Source organism: Pseudomyrmex gracilis, unplaced genomic scaffold (assembly GCF_002006095.1).
Source record: "Pseudomyrmex gracilis isolate BER0280 unplaced genomic scaffold, ASM200609v1 scaffold_79, whole genome shotgun sequence".
Taxonomy (NCBI): domain Eukaryota; kingdom Metazoa; phylum Arthropoda; class Insecta; order Hymenoptera; family Formicidae; genus Pseudomyrmex; species Pseudomyrmex gracilis.
Genome location: NW_018020663.1, coordinates 647,930 through 667,638, shown reverse-complemented (window position 1 = coordinate 667,638; position 19,709 = coordinate 647,930). Strand labels below are relative to the sequence as shown.

The 19,709-nt window shown below is 36.3% G+C and overlaps 3 protein-coding genes across 7 annotated transcripts; 1 reads left to right on the top strand and 2 right to left on the bottom strand.

Moving 5' to 3' along the window:
• Nucleotides 1-397: 397 nt before the first annotated feature.
• On the top strand, nt 398-12,316 carry LOC109855033 (dynactin subunit 1). 3 transcript variants are annotated; one of them, XM_020428808.1, is made up of 15 exons: nt 398-758; nt 2,149-2,306; nt 2,656-2,688; nt 2,874-2,933; nt 3,703-3,850; nt 4,346-4,408; nt 5,498-5,635; nt 5,796-5,933; nt 6,011-6,250; nt 6,375-6,629; nt 6,697-6,813; nt 6,912-7,155; nt 7,252-7,534; nt 7,624-9,268; nt 9,344-12,316. In XM_020428808.1, the coding sequence occupies exons 1-15, from the start codon at nt 591-593 to the stop codon at nt 9,557-9,559; spliced, it is 3,906 nt and encodes a 1,301-aa protein (XP_020284397.1). In that variant the 5' UTR covers nt 398-590; the 3' UTR covers nt 9,560-12,316. The 3 variants fall into 3 exon arrangements, with proteins under 3 accessions (XP_020284397.1, XP_020284399.1, XP_020284400.1); XM_020428810.1 differs by lacking the exon at nt 4,346-4,408; XM_020428811.1 differs by lacking the exons at nt 2,656-2,688; nt 2,874-2,933.
• LOC109855035 (casein kinase I) lies at nt 10,707-17,248 on the bottom strand. 3 transcript variants are annotated; one of them, XM_020428813.1, is made up of 7 exons: nt 16,478-17,248; nt 15,407-15,516; nt 15,102-15,324; nt 14,689-14,982; nt 14,290-14,578; nt 13,825-14,035; nt 10,707-12,689 (listed from the first exon to the last, which is right to left on the bottom strand). In XM_020428813.1, the coding sequence occupies exons 1-6, from the start codon at nt 16,604-16,606 to the stop codon at nt 13,950-13,952; spliced, it is 1,131 nt and encodes a 376-aa protein (XP_020284402.1). In that variant the 5' UTR covers nt 16,607-17,248; the 3' UTR covers nt 10,707-12,689; nt 13,825-13,949. The 3 variants fall into 3 exon arrangements, with proteins under 3 accessions (XP_020284402.1, XP_020284404.1, XP_020284403.1); XM_020428815.1 differs by lacking the exon at nt 16,478-17,248 and adding an exon at nt 15,609-16,468; XM_020428814.1 differs by lacking the exon at nt 13,825-14,035 and having other exon boundaries at nt 16,478-17,240.
• Nucleotides 17,249-18,097: 849 nt separating this feature from the next.
• LOC109855036 (40S ribosomal protein S12-like) lies at nt 18,098-19,361 on the bottom strand. Its single transcript, XM_020428816.1, has 5 exons — nt 19,299-19,361; nt 19,122-19,161; nt 18,668-18,802; nt 18,281-18,485; nt 18,098-18,196 (listed from the first exon to the last, which is right to left on the bottom strand). The coding sequence occupies exons 2-5, from the start codon at nt 19,136-19,138 to the stop codon at nt 18,128-18,130; spliced, it is 426 nt and encodes a 141-aa protein (XP_020284405.1). The 5' UTR covers nt 19,139-19,161; nt 19,299-19,361; the 3' UTR covers nt 18,098-18,127.
• Nucleotides 19,362-19,709: the final 348 nt, after the last annotated feature.

Sequence of the window (19,709 nt, the reverse complement as noted above, 5' to 3'; positions counted from 1 at the left end):
ATAAATATTATACGTTTTATACGTATTTTATACGTTTTTTACGTATTTTACCGTAAAAAACTGTAAAATGTAAAAAACTCTAGATAATGCTCGAATAACCCAACCCTGCGCTCGTGTGTACGCGAGTGTTGTTTCCGAACGTGACGTTATTGAACACTCCTCCTACTCTTTCTTGGAGAGCCAATAAGCATCTATCTTCTATCCTTCAGTGTTGGAACAAGTCCCGCTTATGGAAAACTTGCTCAACTAGCCATATAGGAGTATTACATATATGTTTCCTACAGATTTTGTAACCACTCTACATCTCTATTACACCTGCTCCTTCCACCCCTATCCTACAGATGTAGCTACTGCAATAAAATCCCTAGTATCACACCTTTAGTAAATTTATCTCAGACTGGCTTTTGCTCCTCACGTGCAGGGGCGTGCGCCATATAAGCAAAGAAGAAGAACTAGCAATATAGAAGTATTACATATATGCCAGTACCGAATGGCTTTTACTGAGATTAGGTTAGGACTAGGTGTATACACAGCTGATGAATGACTTCGCCTGAAAAACATCGCGGTTGACGGGTTCACCATCGACGAACATGGCGTTCAGAGTCGGTCAGCGTGTCGAGGTGCCAATAAAGGATTGCCAAGGTGTGATCGCCTACGTCGGTCACCCGAGTTTTGCATCCGGTAAGTGGATCGGCGTGATTCTCGATGAGCCGAAAGGAAAGAACAACGGCACCGTCAAGGGCCAAGTATACTTCAAGGTGAGCAAAACGGTTGACAAAGCTGATGAACGCGCGTTTTATATATTTCTGTTTATATTCATCTGTTTTCGCATGTTTTTTTGTGCGACATCGACAATAAACCGTTAGTGTTACGTCAAGTGCAAAATATACATACGTTAGAATTGCGCGCACATAAAATCTCATTTTGAAGTTTTTTTGTATACAGAAAAATATTGTTGTGATATGTGTTGCAATGACAGACGTCTTTATTAGTTTCTTAAGACTATCTTATGAGTTTCTACTTGATGATTTCGTTCGTTATAACAAAGATACGTCTCTCATTCAAAAGGCAGAGTTTAATTTCTTATTAATATAAAATATACAATTAAAATGTTTTTTTATTTTTTACATGGAAGTATTGAGGTGTCACCTCAGGCTCTCAACAAAATTTTAATAATCAATATTTGAAGTTAACGGCCATACAGAGCCAGTGCAGGATGTTGTGCAATAATTAAATAAATTAAATTTTAGCTTCAAAACGTTTCGATTTTTTATTGAAGTCCTTATCAATTGAATCTGGTTACAATAAAGAGCAATAATTAGAGATAACATACAACAATGTAAATTACAAACATTACAATGTTAATTCTATCACAAATTCCATACCTGAGATAATGGTGTAAATTATTTACATGTTAATAAAATAAGTTAAAATTGCAACTGTCAAAAACAAATATATGAAATAGGATGTCAGAGTATCGAGTAATCAAGTCATACTTATTCAAACATTCAATCGACACTGTGTCATCTATCTACAAATCGAACTGACAATGAAACAATGCCCCATCTGTGTGTTAAAGTTGTAATTTACTTAGTATAGGGATGTATGAATCATGTAACGCCTCTGTATCTTTCATTAAATTCAAACCATGCTTTTGTTTCTTAATGTGTAACATTTCGGATGTTTGTCTTTTGTGGTAATTCCGTTCTGTATCTAAAATTTTAACCGAATTCCATTCGAAACTGTGTCCTGTCTCAATACTGTGTTTTGCTACTACTGATGTATCTACGTGTCTATTCATGACATAATTAGTGTGTTCTTTGATTCTGGTTGCCAATTGCCTTTTAGTTTGGCCAACATATGAAGATGTGCATTGTTGACAATTAATGCAATAAACAACATTTTTTTGTTGGTTGAATGGAATAGGGTCTTTATGTGTTTTTATATATTTTGTTAACTGATTTAAACTGCGATATGCAGGATGTATCTTTTTATTATTAATTTAGATGTGATCAAATTTAATAAACATGATTGCTGATGTAAGGGGATACAAAAAAGAATTTTTCTTGTGTTTCATCTTCTTCGAGTAAATAATGAGAAATATGTTTATTAAGTTTACTAGTAAACAATTTTTTATTTTTATTACAGTGTCCAGAAAATCATGGCATGTTTGCTCGCCAAACACAACTTATTCTACTGGATGATGCTGGCAATAGGACAGAACCTGTTAGTCCTTCATCTGCTGGTAGCAGTGCTACTACACCTGATGACAGTGGTGCTGCTAGAGCAAGGAGTCGCCTAAATAGGTAAATGTTAATATAATACACATTTATTTAAATCAGATGTAAAAAAATTACAATAGTATTACACATAGTTACGCTCATTGAAATTTTTTTGTAAGGAACTCAGTAGACTGTACATGTGATTATCTATACAATAGACAAGTTTGCTAGCTACTAAGCAAATATAATTGGTATATATAATTATTACAGTAGCTTTTTTCAATTACTTATCTCTCTGTTGAAAAATTATAAAAGCAGTAAAATTAAATAATAATTAAACATCACTCTAAATAATATCAACAGTCAATTACATTTATTATGGGAACTTGTAGCTTTATAAAATTTATCAATTCTTCCACAATTTTCATGCCAGCATTAGTATACGACGAAGGAATGAGCCTACAGCGTAAGTTTTATACGTATAATAATAAAAGCTGATGGGTTAATTACTTTATTACTAATAATTACTTGTGTAAAATACAAGTATGCTAAGAAAACATTTTTTTTTACATTCTACACAAATAAAACAGAATTAGAGTGAGTCTGTAATTAATAAAATTCCTTAAAATGTATATGCTGCTTTCATAAAAGTGTACGAAGAAAAACATCTCCTGCGAATGTTACTCGCCAGCAATCTGACAAACTTTCTGGGTAAGATACGTGTAAACTAAATCTTGGATTTATGATATATCGATTGTGGATTTATGTCATCAGCAATACTTGTCATTTTTTTATTGCGCTTTTATAGACATCACGGAGACTTTGCAATTATCTCTTTTAATAACAATTTTTGCTAGAGTGCTAACTTTCTATTCTATCAGTGATTATTGAAAATATTTTTGCAGCTTTTGTGCAGCACAAGCCGTTGCAAATATGCCTTTTATAGAGCTTTTATATATATATATATGTATATTTTCTTTATTTTCAATTAGCAAATTATCGTGCACATTTTATTTTTATTGGTTCAGTTTTATATAAGACTTGTATCATTAAATATAGAATGTTACACTCTTTTGGTATTTCTACAGGACTATATTCTTAATTTAAATAAATATATATATAAATGTATTTAATATCTTTCGGTTTCATAGTATCTTACAAATCTTATTTTTTAGAAAATTGAAACTTTGTACTTAAGATTCTAGTAGTGAAATATGAAAACTAGTTAAAAATCTTTTTATTTACTATAGAAATGATAATGCAGCCCTAAGTTTCGATTCACTTCAGTGCGTTTAAATAATTAATTAATTTTGTATTTTCATAATCAAGGAAGTTTGAGTTTCTGTAATTTATAATCGGTCACATAGAGGAAATAGAGTAAATAGAGGAAATTTACAGCAAAAGATATTATGTCAAATGAGTAAATATTCAATATATTTGTGTGAATATTTCTAGAACTTTTTAAATTTTTGTTTTGCAGTTCTCGATTATCCTTGACCGGAAGTAGAACATTATTAAGTGCTCCAAGCACAGAAAGCCTAACTGGATCACAGCATGAACGTAAAGATAGTGGCGAGTCATTAATTCCAGCACCGACTGCAACATCAAAGCGTGCCTCATTTATCGAGGTGAGACGATATATTTTATAAATCGTAACATAAGTGAGACTTATCTATAATAATATACGGATTATATATTTTTACATTCAGTAATAAAATTATCCATCAAGAACGTTATACAAAAAAATTTAAGGCATGTAACTGGTTTATATAATTCCTATGGATATAAGTTATATGTTACATTTTCAGTGTTTTTAACTAACGGGTTTTGATCTTTGAAAATCTTTAGGTCTTTTTCGATTATATTTATATGTCTCTTATACATTCACGCGCAAAGAATCCTATTCTGTGACTCGGTAACAAATTGATGAAAATGCACGTGTGTATATCGTCATGATCGTGTGTTTGGAAATATGTGAAATAGAATTAACGGATGGGAGAATTGAAAAGAGAAAAGAAAGAAAAAACAATCCATAGGAAAAAAATGAATTTTTGTGTGAAAGCAAGTTGGCGGACTCTGTTGGCACAGAATGATTCATATGGGAATGCACGTACGTGTTTCAGAAGTCCCCTAGCACGAGCTCGCCTCCCGGCAAAAAGCCAAAGGCCCAAGATGATCACAATAATGTAATTAATATTCATTAATTGTAATATCTCAGTTATTTTAATCACCTTTCTAATATCTTGTTCTTTCGCATACTAGCTGTTTGTTCGATCATCCAGCATCTCGTAACACCACGTAACTTTTCGCAACTAAAATTACCGCCACTGCACCTTTTAACGGATATACCGTCTGTTCTTAGACGGATCACGGACCCGATTTTGTTTTTTACTCTTCGTCATACCTCCATCATTGTTCTGTTTACCATCAGCTTCATTAACTGAGTTCTATGATGCTTCCGATTTACAACGAGAAGTCGATGGTTTGGGAAGGGTATATATATATATATATATTTTTTTTTTCTATCAGTGGATTAGGAAAATGAAATTCTCCTTGCATTTTGTTACAAGGATGATAACACTAAGTTAAGTGGAAGAATCTTTAACAGCATCATGGTACAGAGGTGTAACGTTTGCCTGTGATCAGTAAACTTACTCTCGGAATTGTCTGTTAAGAGTTAGTTCTCCTGGAACGGGAATGCAAGTTTGACACTCAGTGTTAGGAACGTAAACATAGTTGAGATAGTTGATGTTCTGTGACTTTTGATACACATCCTGTGTAAATGCAATATACACGATATTCAACTGATCGACTGGGACTATATATATATCGTTAGTTACTAATAGAGTTATTCGATGTAGCTTGTTAGTTGTTTGTTGTCACTAATCTCTCATTACTCACTGTAGGACAGACTAATTTCTACTCAAATGTAAATACAGAAACAAAACGGCATCACATTTAATCGTACATACATTTATTATTATTATTACTTAGGAAATATGGGGTGTTTTTTTCATTGCCGCATTTTGAGAATGGTCACGTTATCTTTGTTTGCGCCATTCATGTATTATTCAGTTATATCGTGTATATATATATATACATATATATATGTATTGTACATATGCGTTTCAAGTTGGTACAGGTACACAGGTTCTTCTGGAGACTTAGAAGAAAGCTCTTTAAGGCGATATGCAATTCTTTCATGCGATAATAAAAAGAACACCCAACTGCACGAAGCGCAAATATGTCTTATTTGTCTCCTTTCTGTAACCCAGACAGGTTTTGTAGAAACATTGAAGCCGCAGTTCGTGCCCGGTCAGGTGATGGCAGGTTCGGCGGCGGCCGCAAATGTGGTGGAGGAAAAATTGTCGCACTTGCAACTCGTACAAGAAAATGATAATTTGAAATCTCAGGTAAAGAGTGAAATATTCTTTATAAACATATATATATAAACATATAAATATATTTTTATAAACATATATATATATATATATGTATATTTGATTGATTTATTACTGTGTTACACATATTTAAAAATTACATACGTGTATTATACTCGTTACATTATTACAGGTACGTGATCTTACCGAAAAAGTGGAAACACTACGTGTAAAACGAATGCAGGACAAAGAGAAGATGAAGGATTTCGAAAAGACAAAACTTCAAGTCGAGCAACTGCTTGAGTTCAAAGCTAAAGTCATGGAAAGTCAAGTGAGTGTATATATTAGACTTTTTTTGAAACATTAATCTTTCTAAATTATCAAAAATTTTTATTATTTTTTTTTAAGGCAAGTCTACAGAGAGATCTTCAACGTGCTCGACAAGAAGCCAGAGAGGCTCACGCGGCGAGAGAACAATTTCAGGAAGAGATGTCCGATCTCGCCGAGACAGTAGAAATGGCTACATTAGATAAAGAAATGGCAGAGGAAAAGGCTGAAACTCTTCAAATAGAACTCGAACAACTTAAAGAAAAATTAGAGGAACAGACATTAGATCTAGAGATATTACGCACGGAAATGTCGGAAAGGGTATTATATTCTGGTTTTGTATTATCATCTATGTTATATTGTATGATATGTTAATATTATCATTTTTGTTCCGACTATTTGTTATGTGATACATATTTGATTTTTGCTTCTTTGAAATTTTAAGGCAGCTGGCAGTGGATCGACCACTACAACCGTTTCACATTACGAGGTAAAACAACTTGAACAACAAAATAACAGACTGCGTGAAACGCTTGTGAAAATGCGCGATTTGTCAGCGCACGAGAAGCACGAGTTCCAGAAGTTACAGAAGGACATGGACCAGAAAAAATCTGAGATTTTGGAATTAGGACGCACGAAAGAGAAATTGTCGGCGCGTGTCGAAGAAATGGAACATCAAATAGCGGATTTACAGGAACAAGTTCGTGTCGCTTTTATAATTTATGTATCTTTTGAAATGACATGTAAGTTATTAACATCTGTTATAGGTCGATGCGGCTTTAGGAGCCGAAGAAATGGTCGAAGTGCTTGGTGAAAAGAAAATGGCGTTGGAGGAAAAAGTTGCCGAATTGGAAGAGGCTGTTGCGGATTTGGAAGCTCTGCAGGTACTACATAGTTTCGCACAGTTCTCTTTGTATAAAGTAAAGTATACAACATTTTCAACAAATATTATGAAATAACTTGTCACATCTGTTTTTTTAAGGATATGTCTGATCAACTGGCCGAATCGTCCAAAGAATTAGAACTGGAGCTTCGCGAGGAATTGGATCTCGCTCTTGGAGCAGCACGCGACGCTCAACGGCATCGAGACGCCGCGTTAGAAACGCTCGCGGATCGCGAACTAACCATTACAAAATTCCGCGAACTCACGCATCAGTTGCAAGAGCAATGTCTGCACCTGCAGCAACGCGTTCAGTCGACAGAATCTACCAAGTCCAATGTTCGAGGCAAGCAGAAGAAATATATCTTTTTTCTTTCTTTTTTACATTTTTCTTACACTTCTAATAAAAATTCTTCTATGAAATCATATATTTCGTTTACAGGTGCAGATCAACAACTGGCAGAAATATTAGATTTCCAGAAAACATTTGCCGAAACCCGTGCGCAAACTAAAGCGGTCGATCTGGAGCTGCGTCGGCTGGATGCTGAGGAGGCGCGAAATCACGTGTGCTATCTATTGTCTTTTATGCCACCCGCATTTTTAGCTCGTGGTGGAGATCACGACGCGATACTGACGCTTTTATTGGTTCCTAGAATGATGCAGAAGACGGAAATATTGATCTCTCAGGTCCGAGAGAAGTATCGATCGATCGAGAAGATAGACAAGTAACGATATTTTCACATCTGTTTTCTCTATATAAAATAAGTTTCGAATTTCTTGACATTTAATATCTTGTTTCTCTTTTATCACGCAGAGCTTCTGTAATAAGAGGTCACTCGGTAGCTCAATACTCGTTCAGATGTCGATTGTGTTCGCATATGTACGCCTTGCAAACGACACTGAGCTGCTTTGAGTCGGCTCTGAACTCGTGCACTCCGGATATGTTGCTCAAAGCGGGTGCTGCTTATCCGGAAATGGCGGCGCAAGAGAAATCCTTGGACTCGTTAATCGAACTAGCTAAGAGAGATCAGTTGGATGAGAATTTGCCAATGGATGCGATCGAAAAGTGCTGCGTCTATTTCGCCACGATGTTCTCCGTGCTCTTTGGCGAGAACACAGCCATCAATCAGGCGCGTCTGATTGTTAATGGCACGAGAACTTTGGGCAGTTCGTGCGACGCTACTTCAACTGACGCTAGGGCGATTAAAGCGTTGATACAAGGAGAAGGTGGCGATATAGGTCTGCTTTGTCAACACATCGAGAAGACCTGCGAGGTGATCCAGCAGCATTTGAAATCGGCTAGAAGACGCGTTCCGCGAGATCATGCTGGTCCAGCGTTTTCTGTAGGCGCCAATCTAGGCTTGGATAAAGATTGTAACGAACAGTTCTCGATGTGTTATCAACACGCGGTGAAAATTATGAAGACGCTTCAAAACCTACTGAAGAATGCTCTGCAGGCTATCATTGAAAATGGCGATTTAGAGACAGGACTCGCGGCCGATAAGTTGAAGGAAATGGCCGCCACTTCTAGCGAAAAGGTGTACGACACGGAAGATCTGGGTCCTGTGGCGACTATCAAGGCTAGTTTGACAGTGATACAACAATTGGCGGCGAATCTGGCGCAGAAGATGGCCGAATGCGAAAACGAACTGGCTATAAGTGGACAGACACAGAGTCAACAACAATCACTGGAGAGCGATCATCTAACACCTATCGTAATTAGAGCGAATGCAGTTAGGAAAGATGCCGAAGAAACGAAGGTGCTTAGCAGAAAGCTTGAAGCGAGAGACAGCGATATACGCGAAGCGAGATTGGCACTGCGCGAAAAACAAGAAGAATTGTCCGAAATGACGCTGCGGAAAGAATTGGCAGAGAAACGCTTCGCGACACAACAACACGAACACGAAATGAATGTCGAAAAGCTGAAAAGAAAGTTAGAAGAAGCGCAAAATCAATTGAAACGCAAGGAAAAAGAATTCGAAGAGACGATGGACCATCTTCAGACCGACATCGATAGTCTGGAAACGGAGAAAGGGCAATTGAAAGAGAAACTGAAATCTATTGGCAAGAAGACGATAATGTCCGGCGTGGATAGTATGGCGGGAAGCACTTCAATAACAAGCGCTCTGGACAACAAATATTACGTGCAAGAAATAAACGCTCTCAAGGAAGCTTTGAACAATGAGCATCAGCAGAAGAAGAAAATATTGTGCGACGTTCTGCGTCAAAAATTGGAAAGTTTGGAACCATTGTCGTCGCCAGCGAACTACAAGAATCTGGATTCGACAATTCAAGAATTGCGAAAGAGGACTACCGATCTTGTCAAAGACGTCGAGAAGACACTAGTGTATCCTACAGTTCCTGACTTGAGACGCAAAGTGCCCGAAACGTCTTATCATTATTTATTGGAGCGGCGAAGAAAAATCATGCAGTTGAAAGAACGAGCTGACCAATTAGCGGTGAGTAGGTAGATAATGAAACTAAAACTATATTTGTTACCTGCATATCCAACGTTTATATACTTTTTTTTCCAGGCACAAGTGCGCCGCGAGGCTATCAAACGCACACCCGGTGGAAGAGCGGAAGCGAATTTTGCCGTGTATCCGAATCGCGAGATGGCGGCGGCGATGAAGGAACGCAAATTAATCGCAGCCGAGATAAAAATCCCTTCCACCGGTCCGGAACAATTTTTCTCTATTAATGTAGGACCGCAAGAACTTAGAAAAATCCACACTTTGTTGTCTTATTGAAGAAAAAATCTATGTTGCTTTATTAGTTTGTCTCTTAACGACAATATGTGATCACGAAAATTTCTCTTGCAACACGCAAATTTTTTAAATAATTTTTTAATGCAATTTTTCATATTGTGTTGTTTTACTTATCATGTTTTATAGAAACAAAGGAAGTTTAAATTATTACAAATATTGCTGTGAATAATAATGATAATAATTCAGTACTAGATTTTTATACGAATAATTTTAGTTGTATCTTTGTGTCGGCGTGAAAGAGGTATAGGACAAATTTAGTAATTCGTAAAGTTTGCACTCGTGCAGTATTTATTTATATTGGGCTACAGCACGATGACCAGCGCATCGCGGCTGGGACGTTCATCTCCAGTGTTTTATTACGTTATAAACGCGCAATGTTATTTAAGTATTAACAATTCGGCAAAGAAATTTTGCGCTCCCACGAATTTTATATATATATATATATATATATACATACATACATACATACATATATATATATATGATCTATAAATATTTACATGATTATTTCTTGTATTTACACCTCAAACGCGGTATCACAATAATAAAAAGTAGTGCACGGTCTTATATAGCAGACCTACCTTGACCAAATGTCACAAACGCTTTCACCGTGCTGTTATTATGTGTGTATGTATACATATATATACACACAAACACATATACATATGTATACATATATATATATATATATATATATATCTCGAGCTTGCGTAAATTTACCGCTCAAAGTCGAAATTCAATGAAAAACAGAAATTTACAGTACACAAACAAATGTTCTAGTTTTTTTTTATTTATAGAGATAAAAGGAGGAGTAAACCGTTGATGTATTTTCTCAAATATTTATGAAATAACGTATGTTTCCTTAAATTACTGTCACAATTTTATTATACATATACAGGACATACGTATGTGCGTATGTATATACACACACGCACGCATTTTTGTTTGTTTTGCAATATCTTTATACTGTGCATGTACATGCGTACACACATACGTATGGCGGAAAGATATTTTTATACGTGCGTATGTTACTTAGTATTTTATTAACTTACTCGCGCTCATTCTCACATTCTCACAGCATGGGTGGTTTGCGTATTCCTTTACACTTTCATTTATACTTTTTTTTTTGTTTTAATAATATAATTAAATCACGCATTCAATCGAGGATGGTTATTGGTTACTTCTTTCTCACGTTTATATATAATCCAGGCAGCATCAATCTGCTTTCTCGAAGTGTAGCAAGCTTTCGCGATCGTATAAACGAATTTAGTTTGTCTTCGCATACTCTTCGCAAACCCTTAAGGCTGACCGGACGACGACTGGTAGTACCTTCCACGACGAGGACGTGTGACCGCACGCTAATATATTTAACTTCGTTAAAAGGTATATGATTACTAAACATTTTCTCTTGTTTGTCGAAACTAATGCTCGCAGAATAAATGGACTTGTGAAAAAATGTAGCTAGAACGAATGATACTAAAAAAAGAAATTCTTAAGTGAAATAAAAATGATTAAAGTTTTCGCAGTTCGCAGTATCGTCAATAAAGTGTTTCCATGACTCGATCGAGGCGACTCTTCTCGTCTTCTCTTTGCGTATGCATGTATAATAGTATGTGTACGAATATAACTGTTACTTGTATTGGTCACGTGTGAATAAAGTCCCTTTAAATATTGTATACAAAATATCAAACTTAAATCTTGAAGCAACAGCACGTGAAACAGCTACTGCACAGTCTCTCAGCTATTAAAAACTACATACGGAAGAATTATTACAGCTGGAATTCTCAGTTACAGGAATACCGTCGCGAAACGAAACAATTAATATCATGACATTAGCAATAGTCGAAAGTGAGCCTGTAACTGCACCCGGCTAACCAAAAAAAAAAATAAATAAAAAACAAGTTCCTTCGTTTTTTTTTTCCAACAATCGATTGCTTTTGCGATTCTCATCATCAAACATATTCACAGACAGAAAGAGAGTTGAATCGAGAGACGCTTCTTACAACTTTAGTTGTTTCATCTTCTGACAAGAAAAGCGCGATAAGTTTGTTAACTCGATATAGTGTATGTACTTAAAAGTTGCCTTAGCTTACAGTACTTGTCATATTTGATATCGAGGGGAGACGTCGTTTGTTATTCATGTAAAAAAAAGTTATTCCGGTCAAACGCATCAAAGATGTGTATTGTGCGCGATATCTTTGACACCGTTGACGCAGCAGTATTTAGTAGGAAAAATATCAACACTTTCTCAATATATTTCACATACTAGCATGCTCACACTACGCATTTGAAGACGAAGCGAAAAATTTTGGGAAGCAATATCATTGTAATTCGCCTAAAAATGAGGTTCATTACTCACACGAAACACTCATGTTGTTTCAGATTTGCTTCTTTTAATGTGTATATATATATATATATATATCTCTTCTCTGTTTTCGCGCTCACAGAGTAGATACAAAAATTTTACACGACACGGACATCGTGTACGCGAGTATTCAAGAATTGGTGGTTGTGTAAACCGTTGCGTCCTCTCTTTCTCTCCATGAAAATTTTACACAACAAAAATCTCGTTGATTAAATACATCCACTATATCCAAATACTACTAAGTCCAAATACCACGTGTGCACTTTTGTTGTATTTTTATTTTTTTTTTATTTTTTTTTTTACTAAGATCTCTCCTTCATCAGGACATCAAACTCTTTATTTTCAATCATGAATTATCAACGGTAAATTAAATACGTAACAAAATAAGAACAAGCCACTTTTTTTCACTGGCTGGTCTCTCACTCGCATTTACGAAGATCCAAAGAGTTCAATCAACCGAAACTCTAAGTTTCCAAAAAACATTTGTTGTCATTATTCGACGTTACACAACGAGCATATTTCGTGTGTAGTATCCTCGCTTAATTATGTGATACACCGTGTTCCCTTGATCGCATTTGTACGAGTGCCGTATATTCAGTAATCACACAATTGCGTTTCACCAATCGCGCAGTTAGAGTGTTGACTGATATGACTCTTTGAATGACAAAGTTTTACAAGAAGTTCAGTACCTCGTTTCAAACACTTTTAGCGATCGCTACAATGAGGAGTTTTAGTCTTAGCGAGCTCCTGGAACAAATAAAAAAAAAACGAGTTTGAAATAACACATACATGGATAAAAACTATCTACACATACTACATCGAATTCTGATATCGACAATGCAATAGCTCATCGTGGACACAGTGAATTTTTTTTTTTTTTTTTATATGACGATGCTACTCTGTTTCGTTTCTCAATTTATGTGGCAGTGAGACATACGAGTCACAAGTCTTTCAGGCAGTTTTATCGTTTATTTTGCATCAAATGCAAAACAAATTTAAAAGCAATATATTGATGACAATGAGGCACGTGACAAGTGAGAAGTCAAAACTCTATAAAACACAAACGGAATTAATTACAAAGAAACACACATTAAGACCTTTTCGATTCTCGCCGCAGCCACTTCGGGTGATTACATCAGAAAATACACGTTTAAACATTGCCGCAACTTGTGTTGTCAAAACAAAAGAATATTTCTGTACAAACTCAACTCTTACGCAAGACTCTGCTTACACGTGTTCATTCGAATAAAACGTTTTCAGCATGTAGTAAACACTGTTTACTTGTTTGATTAATAACAAGCATGTGCTTTATGACTTTATTTTTCTGATGTTTTGTTGTTAAATGAAAAACAAGTATTTTGTATGTTACGCGAGTGCGCTCTGTTGATCAAAAAAGTAAGTTTGTGTGGAAATATTTTTTCGTTTTATCGTAAGTTGTAGACATTTTTTAAGCATATATTTCCTCGTTTCTGTTATCATCCAAGCTGACTTGAGTATCGAAAAATCTTACTTGCTGTACAAAGGTATAAGTTCGAATGCATCAAGGTATCGAATCGTTAGGAAGTGTCTTTGAATAAAAAAATAAGCCATTTTTAAGTTTACTAAAAAAAGTCTACTATTTATCACAATATTATAATTATTATAAAATAATTATAATATTTACAGTAACATAGGAACATTAAACTCATTATGCATGAAATAACGTGAATGACGAATTATATCTATCGATACAAATTAATACAGAAACTGGATTTTTTTTAGCCAATGTAAATATCATACATGTATTTTGTTGATACACAAATTGTTTTGATATATTTATGTATTTGATGTTATGAAGCGTTATGGAATGGTTAATTAAATGTTAATTAGCAAATAAGCATACTTATATTTCCATGTTTCAGTCGTTATCATTAGTAAAAGATAAAAGAATCTTTATCTCCGCAAAATTTTGTGAGGTGTCGATTCACATCGAGGGAGGAAAGGAAAAGCAATTACGGAGCTCTTGTGTTATTGCTTCTTGGAATGATCTGTGCCGATTGCAACGTGTAGTTTTGCAGAGGGCTCCAGAAGCCATCTTTTAAGCTTGTGATTGGCTGTTAAAACGATAACATACATGAACATAACTAAAAAAAGAACTAAGAAAACTTATTCATTGCATTAAACATAAACATTAAGATAAAAACTAAAAAAAAATGAGAGAAAAACTTGCGAAGCTCGGGTAATTAACGATACCACAATGTTTTTAAATAAACATAAAATAACGAAAATGTACATAACTCTTTAAGAGATTACGAGCTATATACAGAAACATGCTACAAATAATCAAATCCCAAACTTTTGATTGCACCTGATTGAGTGTTGGCTTGTGTGGGTGCCTGGCCTTGACCTTGTCCTTGTCCCTGAGCACCCTGAGCACCTTGTGACAAGCCAGCGCCTGCCGTAGATACTCCACCACCGACCGTTCCACTGGCGACTTTCTGTTTCAACATAGTCCAGTCGAATGTGTAGTCGTATTGATGGTTTAATGTACGGAACAATATACGGAACAACTGGCGCAAATACATATAATCCGGGCTCTCTTCGAAACGTAAACCTCGCGTATAGTTCAGATACATTGCGAATTCAGCAGGAAATCCCTGAAATACATATAACAATTTCCGTGTGTTATAGATGTAAAAAACACTATGCAAAAAAATGTAGTAAATTGCACAATAAGAGAAATACCAAACATTGTTTGTTGATGTACCTTGCACAAAACTTCCACTGGTGTGGACATCTTCTTTTCACTAATTTTTTCGTATTTTTGTTTTTTGTTCGCTGCTTTGAGACCTTGCCAGGGTAATGATCCCCGATTGAAGTACATTAAAACGTAACCAAGCGATTCCATGTCGTCGCGACGACTTTGCTCAATTCCTAGATGCGCGTTAATAGATGCATACCTGGCAGTTCCTGTTAAATTTTTGTCCTCGCGATAGATTATGTGCATTCTTGTGCGACTGTCTCTATATTTCTTGGCCAATCCAAAATCGATAAGGAACAACTAAAACATATACATTCTACAATTTAGATCATCAGAGTCGAGACATTAGATTGACGATATGTATCGCCGAGTTCACAAGTTACATAAGTCAGAAGAAAGAATCAGATAAAAATATGTACCTTATTACAATGTCTTCCAATCCCCATGAGAAAGTTATCTGGTTTGATATCTCTATGAATGAAATGTTTACAGTGCACATACTCAATCCTACCAATCATCTGATCTGCCAGCATTAAGACTGTTTTGATGGTAAACCTTCGTGAACAAAAGGTGAAAAGATCTTCTAGTGATGGTCCAAGAAGATCCATAACAAGAACATTATATTCACGTTCCTGGCCATACCTGTGAAACGATTTTACAATTGTTAAACAAAAATAAAATATTTAGAATGGAAAAGAGCTCAAGAAAAGACAATTAAAGTTACCAGCGAATGTGTGGTATTCCTATACCACCGTGTAATATTTTGTACAGCTTTGATTCGTACAAGAGCTGTGGATGCCGAGCTCGAATATTTTCCAGCTTAACTGCAACTTCCTTAAATAGAAACAAACATGTGTCATCAGACTACACTTTAGAATTTGACATTAAATGCAAATAATTATTGTTAAAATTTTTTTTGTACACACATGTTAAAGGTTTGTTCAAATCTCTGTTCACTTTTCTCTTCAGTTGGTTTTTACTCACAAAAGATTTTTTACATACTACTTTTGTCTGTTATAGCTCTTATTATTTTCAAAGAAATGTACATGTAAATGTACATTGTTAAGCAACTAAGCATTTCTTATTAGAAATTATAATAGATATTTCCAAATAAATGTGCATTTTATAAACTACAGCAACATAAAAGAATGATTTACAATACAAAATATAATAATGCACAATTGCTAATTAATATGCAGTCGTCAATTCAATTCTCTTCATTCCTAGATAAGGCTGTAATCTAAGTGTAAAAGCATTCTAATAAAAAATAGTCAGTTCAAACTGTTTCTTTCACTCAGTTTGAGTAAAATCCACTTTTTTCTACAATTGCAAAATACGCGGCGAGTGAAACAGTTTGAATTCTGATAATCATTCGTTGTTCTAACAAGCGTCATCTTATATTTATCTGAAATTGCGTTGCGACGACGCACGTCATGCGTGTGGGGGAAAAGATTGATGTTGCCGAACACAATAAGCAAGGATAATCCGAGCACGTTTTTTTTTCGCAACGTTGTCCGTATCAACGGGATTGTCGAGCACTGGTTCTCACCAGCTTCCGTTGTCGGACACATCGAGGAAGTATCTCTCCTCGGCGACGTCGCGCTCGACATACTGCGTCCGTGTTTCCGGAGTGTTTCGCGCGTCGACGTTGTCGTCGTAAGGGGGACCAAAGGAGACGGAACGAGAAACGAGATGCAGAACGAAGCGAACAAGCGGAAACAAATCGAGATAGTAGCCAGTAGATCGACCAGTAGGCGACGGGTCAAACCGTGCGAAGAGACGGCCGTTTCCTTACCTCACCATTTGAGATGTTGATGCCCAGGTATATGTCGCCGAATGAACCCGAGCCAATTTTCCTCATAAGCCTGTATTTGCCACCCACGATAAACTCATTCTTCGCTATTGATATCGCTAACGACGCCATGTCACTACAATATACTCTCCTCTCTCCTCCGAGTGTGTCTTCTCCTCACTCCTTCGCCACCTCCTCCTCCTCCGCCACTCCGTCTGGTTGTACCCTCGCAGCGGGGACCTCTACACAGCGTTGGTGTAGTTTTGCACCTGCTCGCCGTCTCCCTTTCTTCCTCTTTCTTTCTTCCACTCTCACCTCTCTCGCCGTCCCGAATGTCTTTCTTCCTCCTGCGCGCCCCAGGTCGAGAGTTCGTATTCAAGTGCAAAAATCGACCGAGCGGTATCTCGTACGCGGTACGCTCTGTAGCACAAAATTTTGACAAGTCAGGGCAGACGGGGACGTGACGCGTACGTTACTAACGAAGGTCGGTCGGTCGAACGTGATTGCTGATGTCACGGTGAGCCCCATCGACTGCGCGCCGACATTTTCCCTCACGCAACAACGCACGGGCAGCAGCAACTGACCGTTCCGGAAGCAATGCGTCACGAATCCTCAGGCGGCGAGAAAGAGATCGACGCAGGCCACTGCCGCTCAATGAAGACACCCGAAGACGGTGTCCCGTCCAGACAATCGCGCCTGTCCAGACAATCGAGCCCGATGACGATTCGCACGCGCGATAATACCACACACCGTATATATGTTTTTCAACGTAAGAACAGCGAAACAAGCTGCGTCTTGAGCGCGCGCTCGTTTCCCCGATCCGCGTGAAGTCGCTCGCTTGATTACGTTAGTCGCTCGCCCTTCTCAGGACCGTCCATCGTCCGTAGCAATTCGGGCGCAGTTCGAAAATAACGGACCTTTCAAAGTACACGTTACAAAATTACGCGAAATTAATCGACGAAAGAGTTATCGCGCGAGTATTTCTGACATTCGCGACGCCGACGACCTCGGCGAATTAATTGTCAAAAATGATCAACGAAATCGAGTCACTTTTGAATATTTCCGATATCTTACAATATTTATCAAATTAGCTGATAGATCAAAATTCATGTTTTTACGCAATGTGAGAAACAAGAATCTCAAATAATCTGAAGAAACATCGTATCTCAAGTAAATTCGCATTTGGTTTGTGAATCCGGAAGTTGAATATGTAGGTCAAAGGTATCGTTCTTTCGTGAATGCGGCACTGAGATATATATATGTATATATATTAGAACTTGTTCTACTTCAAACTCATCTTCGCGGACTACTGTTTAAATTTTTCCTTCCTTACGTTTGGCAATCGTTCACATTTCGTTGCACAAACGTCACTCGTCAAACGCGAATGATAATGCTGTGCTGATAAATATCGCTACTGACATTGCGATTGAATACGTACTTACGCAATGCACAGTAGCGCAACCCTTTGGCGGTACTTTGATATACGAAACTCAGAATAAGGTTTCACCGACGAAAACGTCCCGCTATACTTAACTCTATCAATATTTTTGTTCACTTCGGTGAAAACAAAAGAAAAAGACAAATCTCTTTTATATTACAGAGGTTGCAAGGGAAACAAATGTGTATGTTGTGTGTAAATTTATTAAAAATTGTTTAATGTACGGTATTTTGTTTCAAATATTCCAAAAGAACATCCTTAGCTGGTGTATCTTCCCCGAAGTCCTGTGGAAGAAAAAATAATATATTTATGTACAAATACATATGAAAACATTTTGTACAAATATTCCAATTTCACACGTATCTTACTTTTATGACAACACAGGAACAGCCAACAACTTTACGTGCTTTGCCTGCGCTGTCGATTTTACACAGTCCAGCCCATTCGCCTAATTTTTTATTGTTATCTACCTTTATCAAAGGAATTTGATGTTCATTGCATAATGCCTGTACTAACTTTTTGTACATTGGTTCATCGCAATTATCTGCCAAGATGCAAAGCATAGCCTGCCTTCTGCAATATAAAAAACATATTTATTATATGATTCAAAATAATTTATTATTCAATGTAAGTAAAATAAAAATTTCTTGACACCAACTTGAAGTTCTCTTTTTAGCAAATATTTTTAGCAATAATTATTAAAATAAATGAAAAATTTACTCTAACTGAATTTTATATTTCCTTATATATCTTACTTGTCCAATGCTTTGGCAGCTTCATGAAGACCATGTACGACACCATCGTGAATAAGAGAGTTTTTCAACACTTCTTGCAACGCCGTGTTAACATCCATACTGCCACTGGCAGCCACTGCCGGTGACACGTCGTCACTACATCAAAACAATTTTATGAGACATAGTGATCATATGAGTTCGTACGACTGGAGTGTACTTAAAATATAACAGTAACAGAATCTTAGTCTCAAAGCAGATAAGATAAACCTTTACATATGAAGAGTGATAGAGAAATAAGGTTAATTCATTTGCTTGTTGTATTACTGTTTACTCAACATAAAAATGATTAATTTTAACGTAAACGTTTGTTTATAAAATCGCACAATTATATGTATTCATGATTTTTGTAATTTATCAAAATCAAAGGCGTGTAAATGTATACACGTGATACACAATAAGGATATTCGATACTTACTTTTCTACGTCCGACATATTTCAAATGTATCAACTGAAAGCTAGAAATAAATACACACTGTTATTAATCGCATTTTGAAGATTATATTTTATATTTTTTCCGTAAAATATATAACGATTCAAACGCAATAAATAGATTTTTAATTTCTTTATTACCGTAAACCACAGCTTTACTTACTTAACCTCAAGGCGAAAGAGAAAGATGGCGGCAAAACACACGAGGCGGAAGGCGCGAGGGTCGTTTTACTTGTACTACTGGCCTAAGGTCTGTTTCTTTTTACCTGAACTGGCTGCACTAGTTCAGAGTTTATCTTTTTTTCTCCACATTGGAAAAAGAAAGATAACTCTTAACTGGTGTAGCTAGTTCAGGTAAAAAGAACAGACCTTATGTTTAAAGAGCCGTCTACAATGGAGAGTTGTAGACCGTAATAGTAAGAAATTGACCAATCACAGACAAAGTACAGAAGAATAATCGATTGTGATTTGTCAATTTCTTACTGTTACGGTCTAAAACTCTCCATTGTAGACGACCCTGTAGACGGCTCTTAAACTTTTGTCACGTGCAATGACCTTCAAGGCCGAAGCACAG

Coding starts and splice junctions, on each gene's coding strand:
- LOC109855033 (XM_020428808.1), top strand. CDS start 591: ATGGCGTTCAGAGTCGGTCAGCGTGTCGAGGTGCCAATAAAGGATTGC. Junction 2,307..2,655: donor GCAAGGAGTCGCCTAAATAG/GTAAATGTTAAT, acceptor TTTTCATGCCAG/CATTAGTATACGACGAAGGA. Junction 6,630..6,696: donor TAGCGGATTTACAGGAACAA/GTTCGTGTCGCT, acceptor CATCTGTTATAG/GTCGATGCGGCTTTAGGAGC.
- LOC109855035 (XM_020428813.1), bottom strand. CDS start 16,606: ATGGCGTCGTTAGCGATATCAATAGCGAAGAATGAGTTTATCGTGGGT. Junction 14,983..15,101: donor TTGGAAGACATTGTAATAAG/GTACATATTTTT, acceptor TATATGTTTTAG/TTGTTCCTTATCGATTTTGG. Junction 14,036..14,289: donor ACAAGCCAACACTCAATCAG/GTGCAATCAAAA, acceptor TCGTTTTAACAG/CCAATCACAAGCTTAAAAGA.
- LOC109855036 (XM_020428816.1), bottom strand. Junction 18,486..18,667: donor GCTGCCAAAGCATTGGACAA/GTAAGATATATA, acceptor TTTATATTGCAG/AAGGCAGGCTATGCTTTGCA. Junction 18,197..18,280: donor GTTCCTGTGTTGTCATAAAA/GTAAGATACGTG, acceptor TTTCTTCCACAG/GACTTCGGGGAAGATACACC.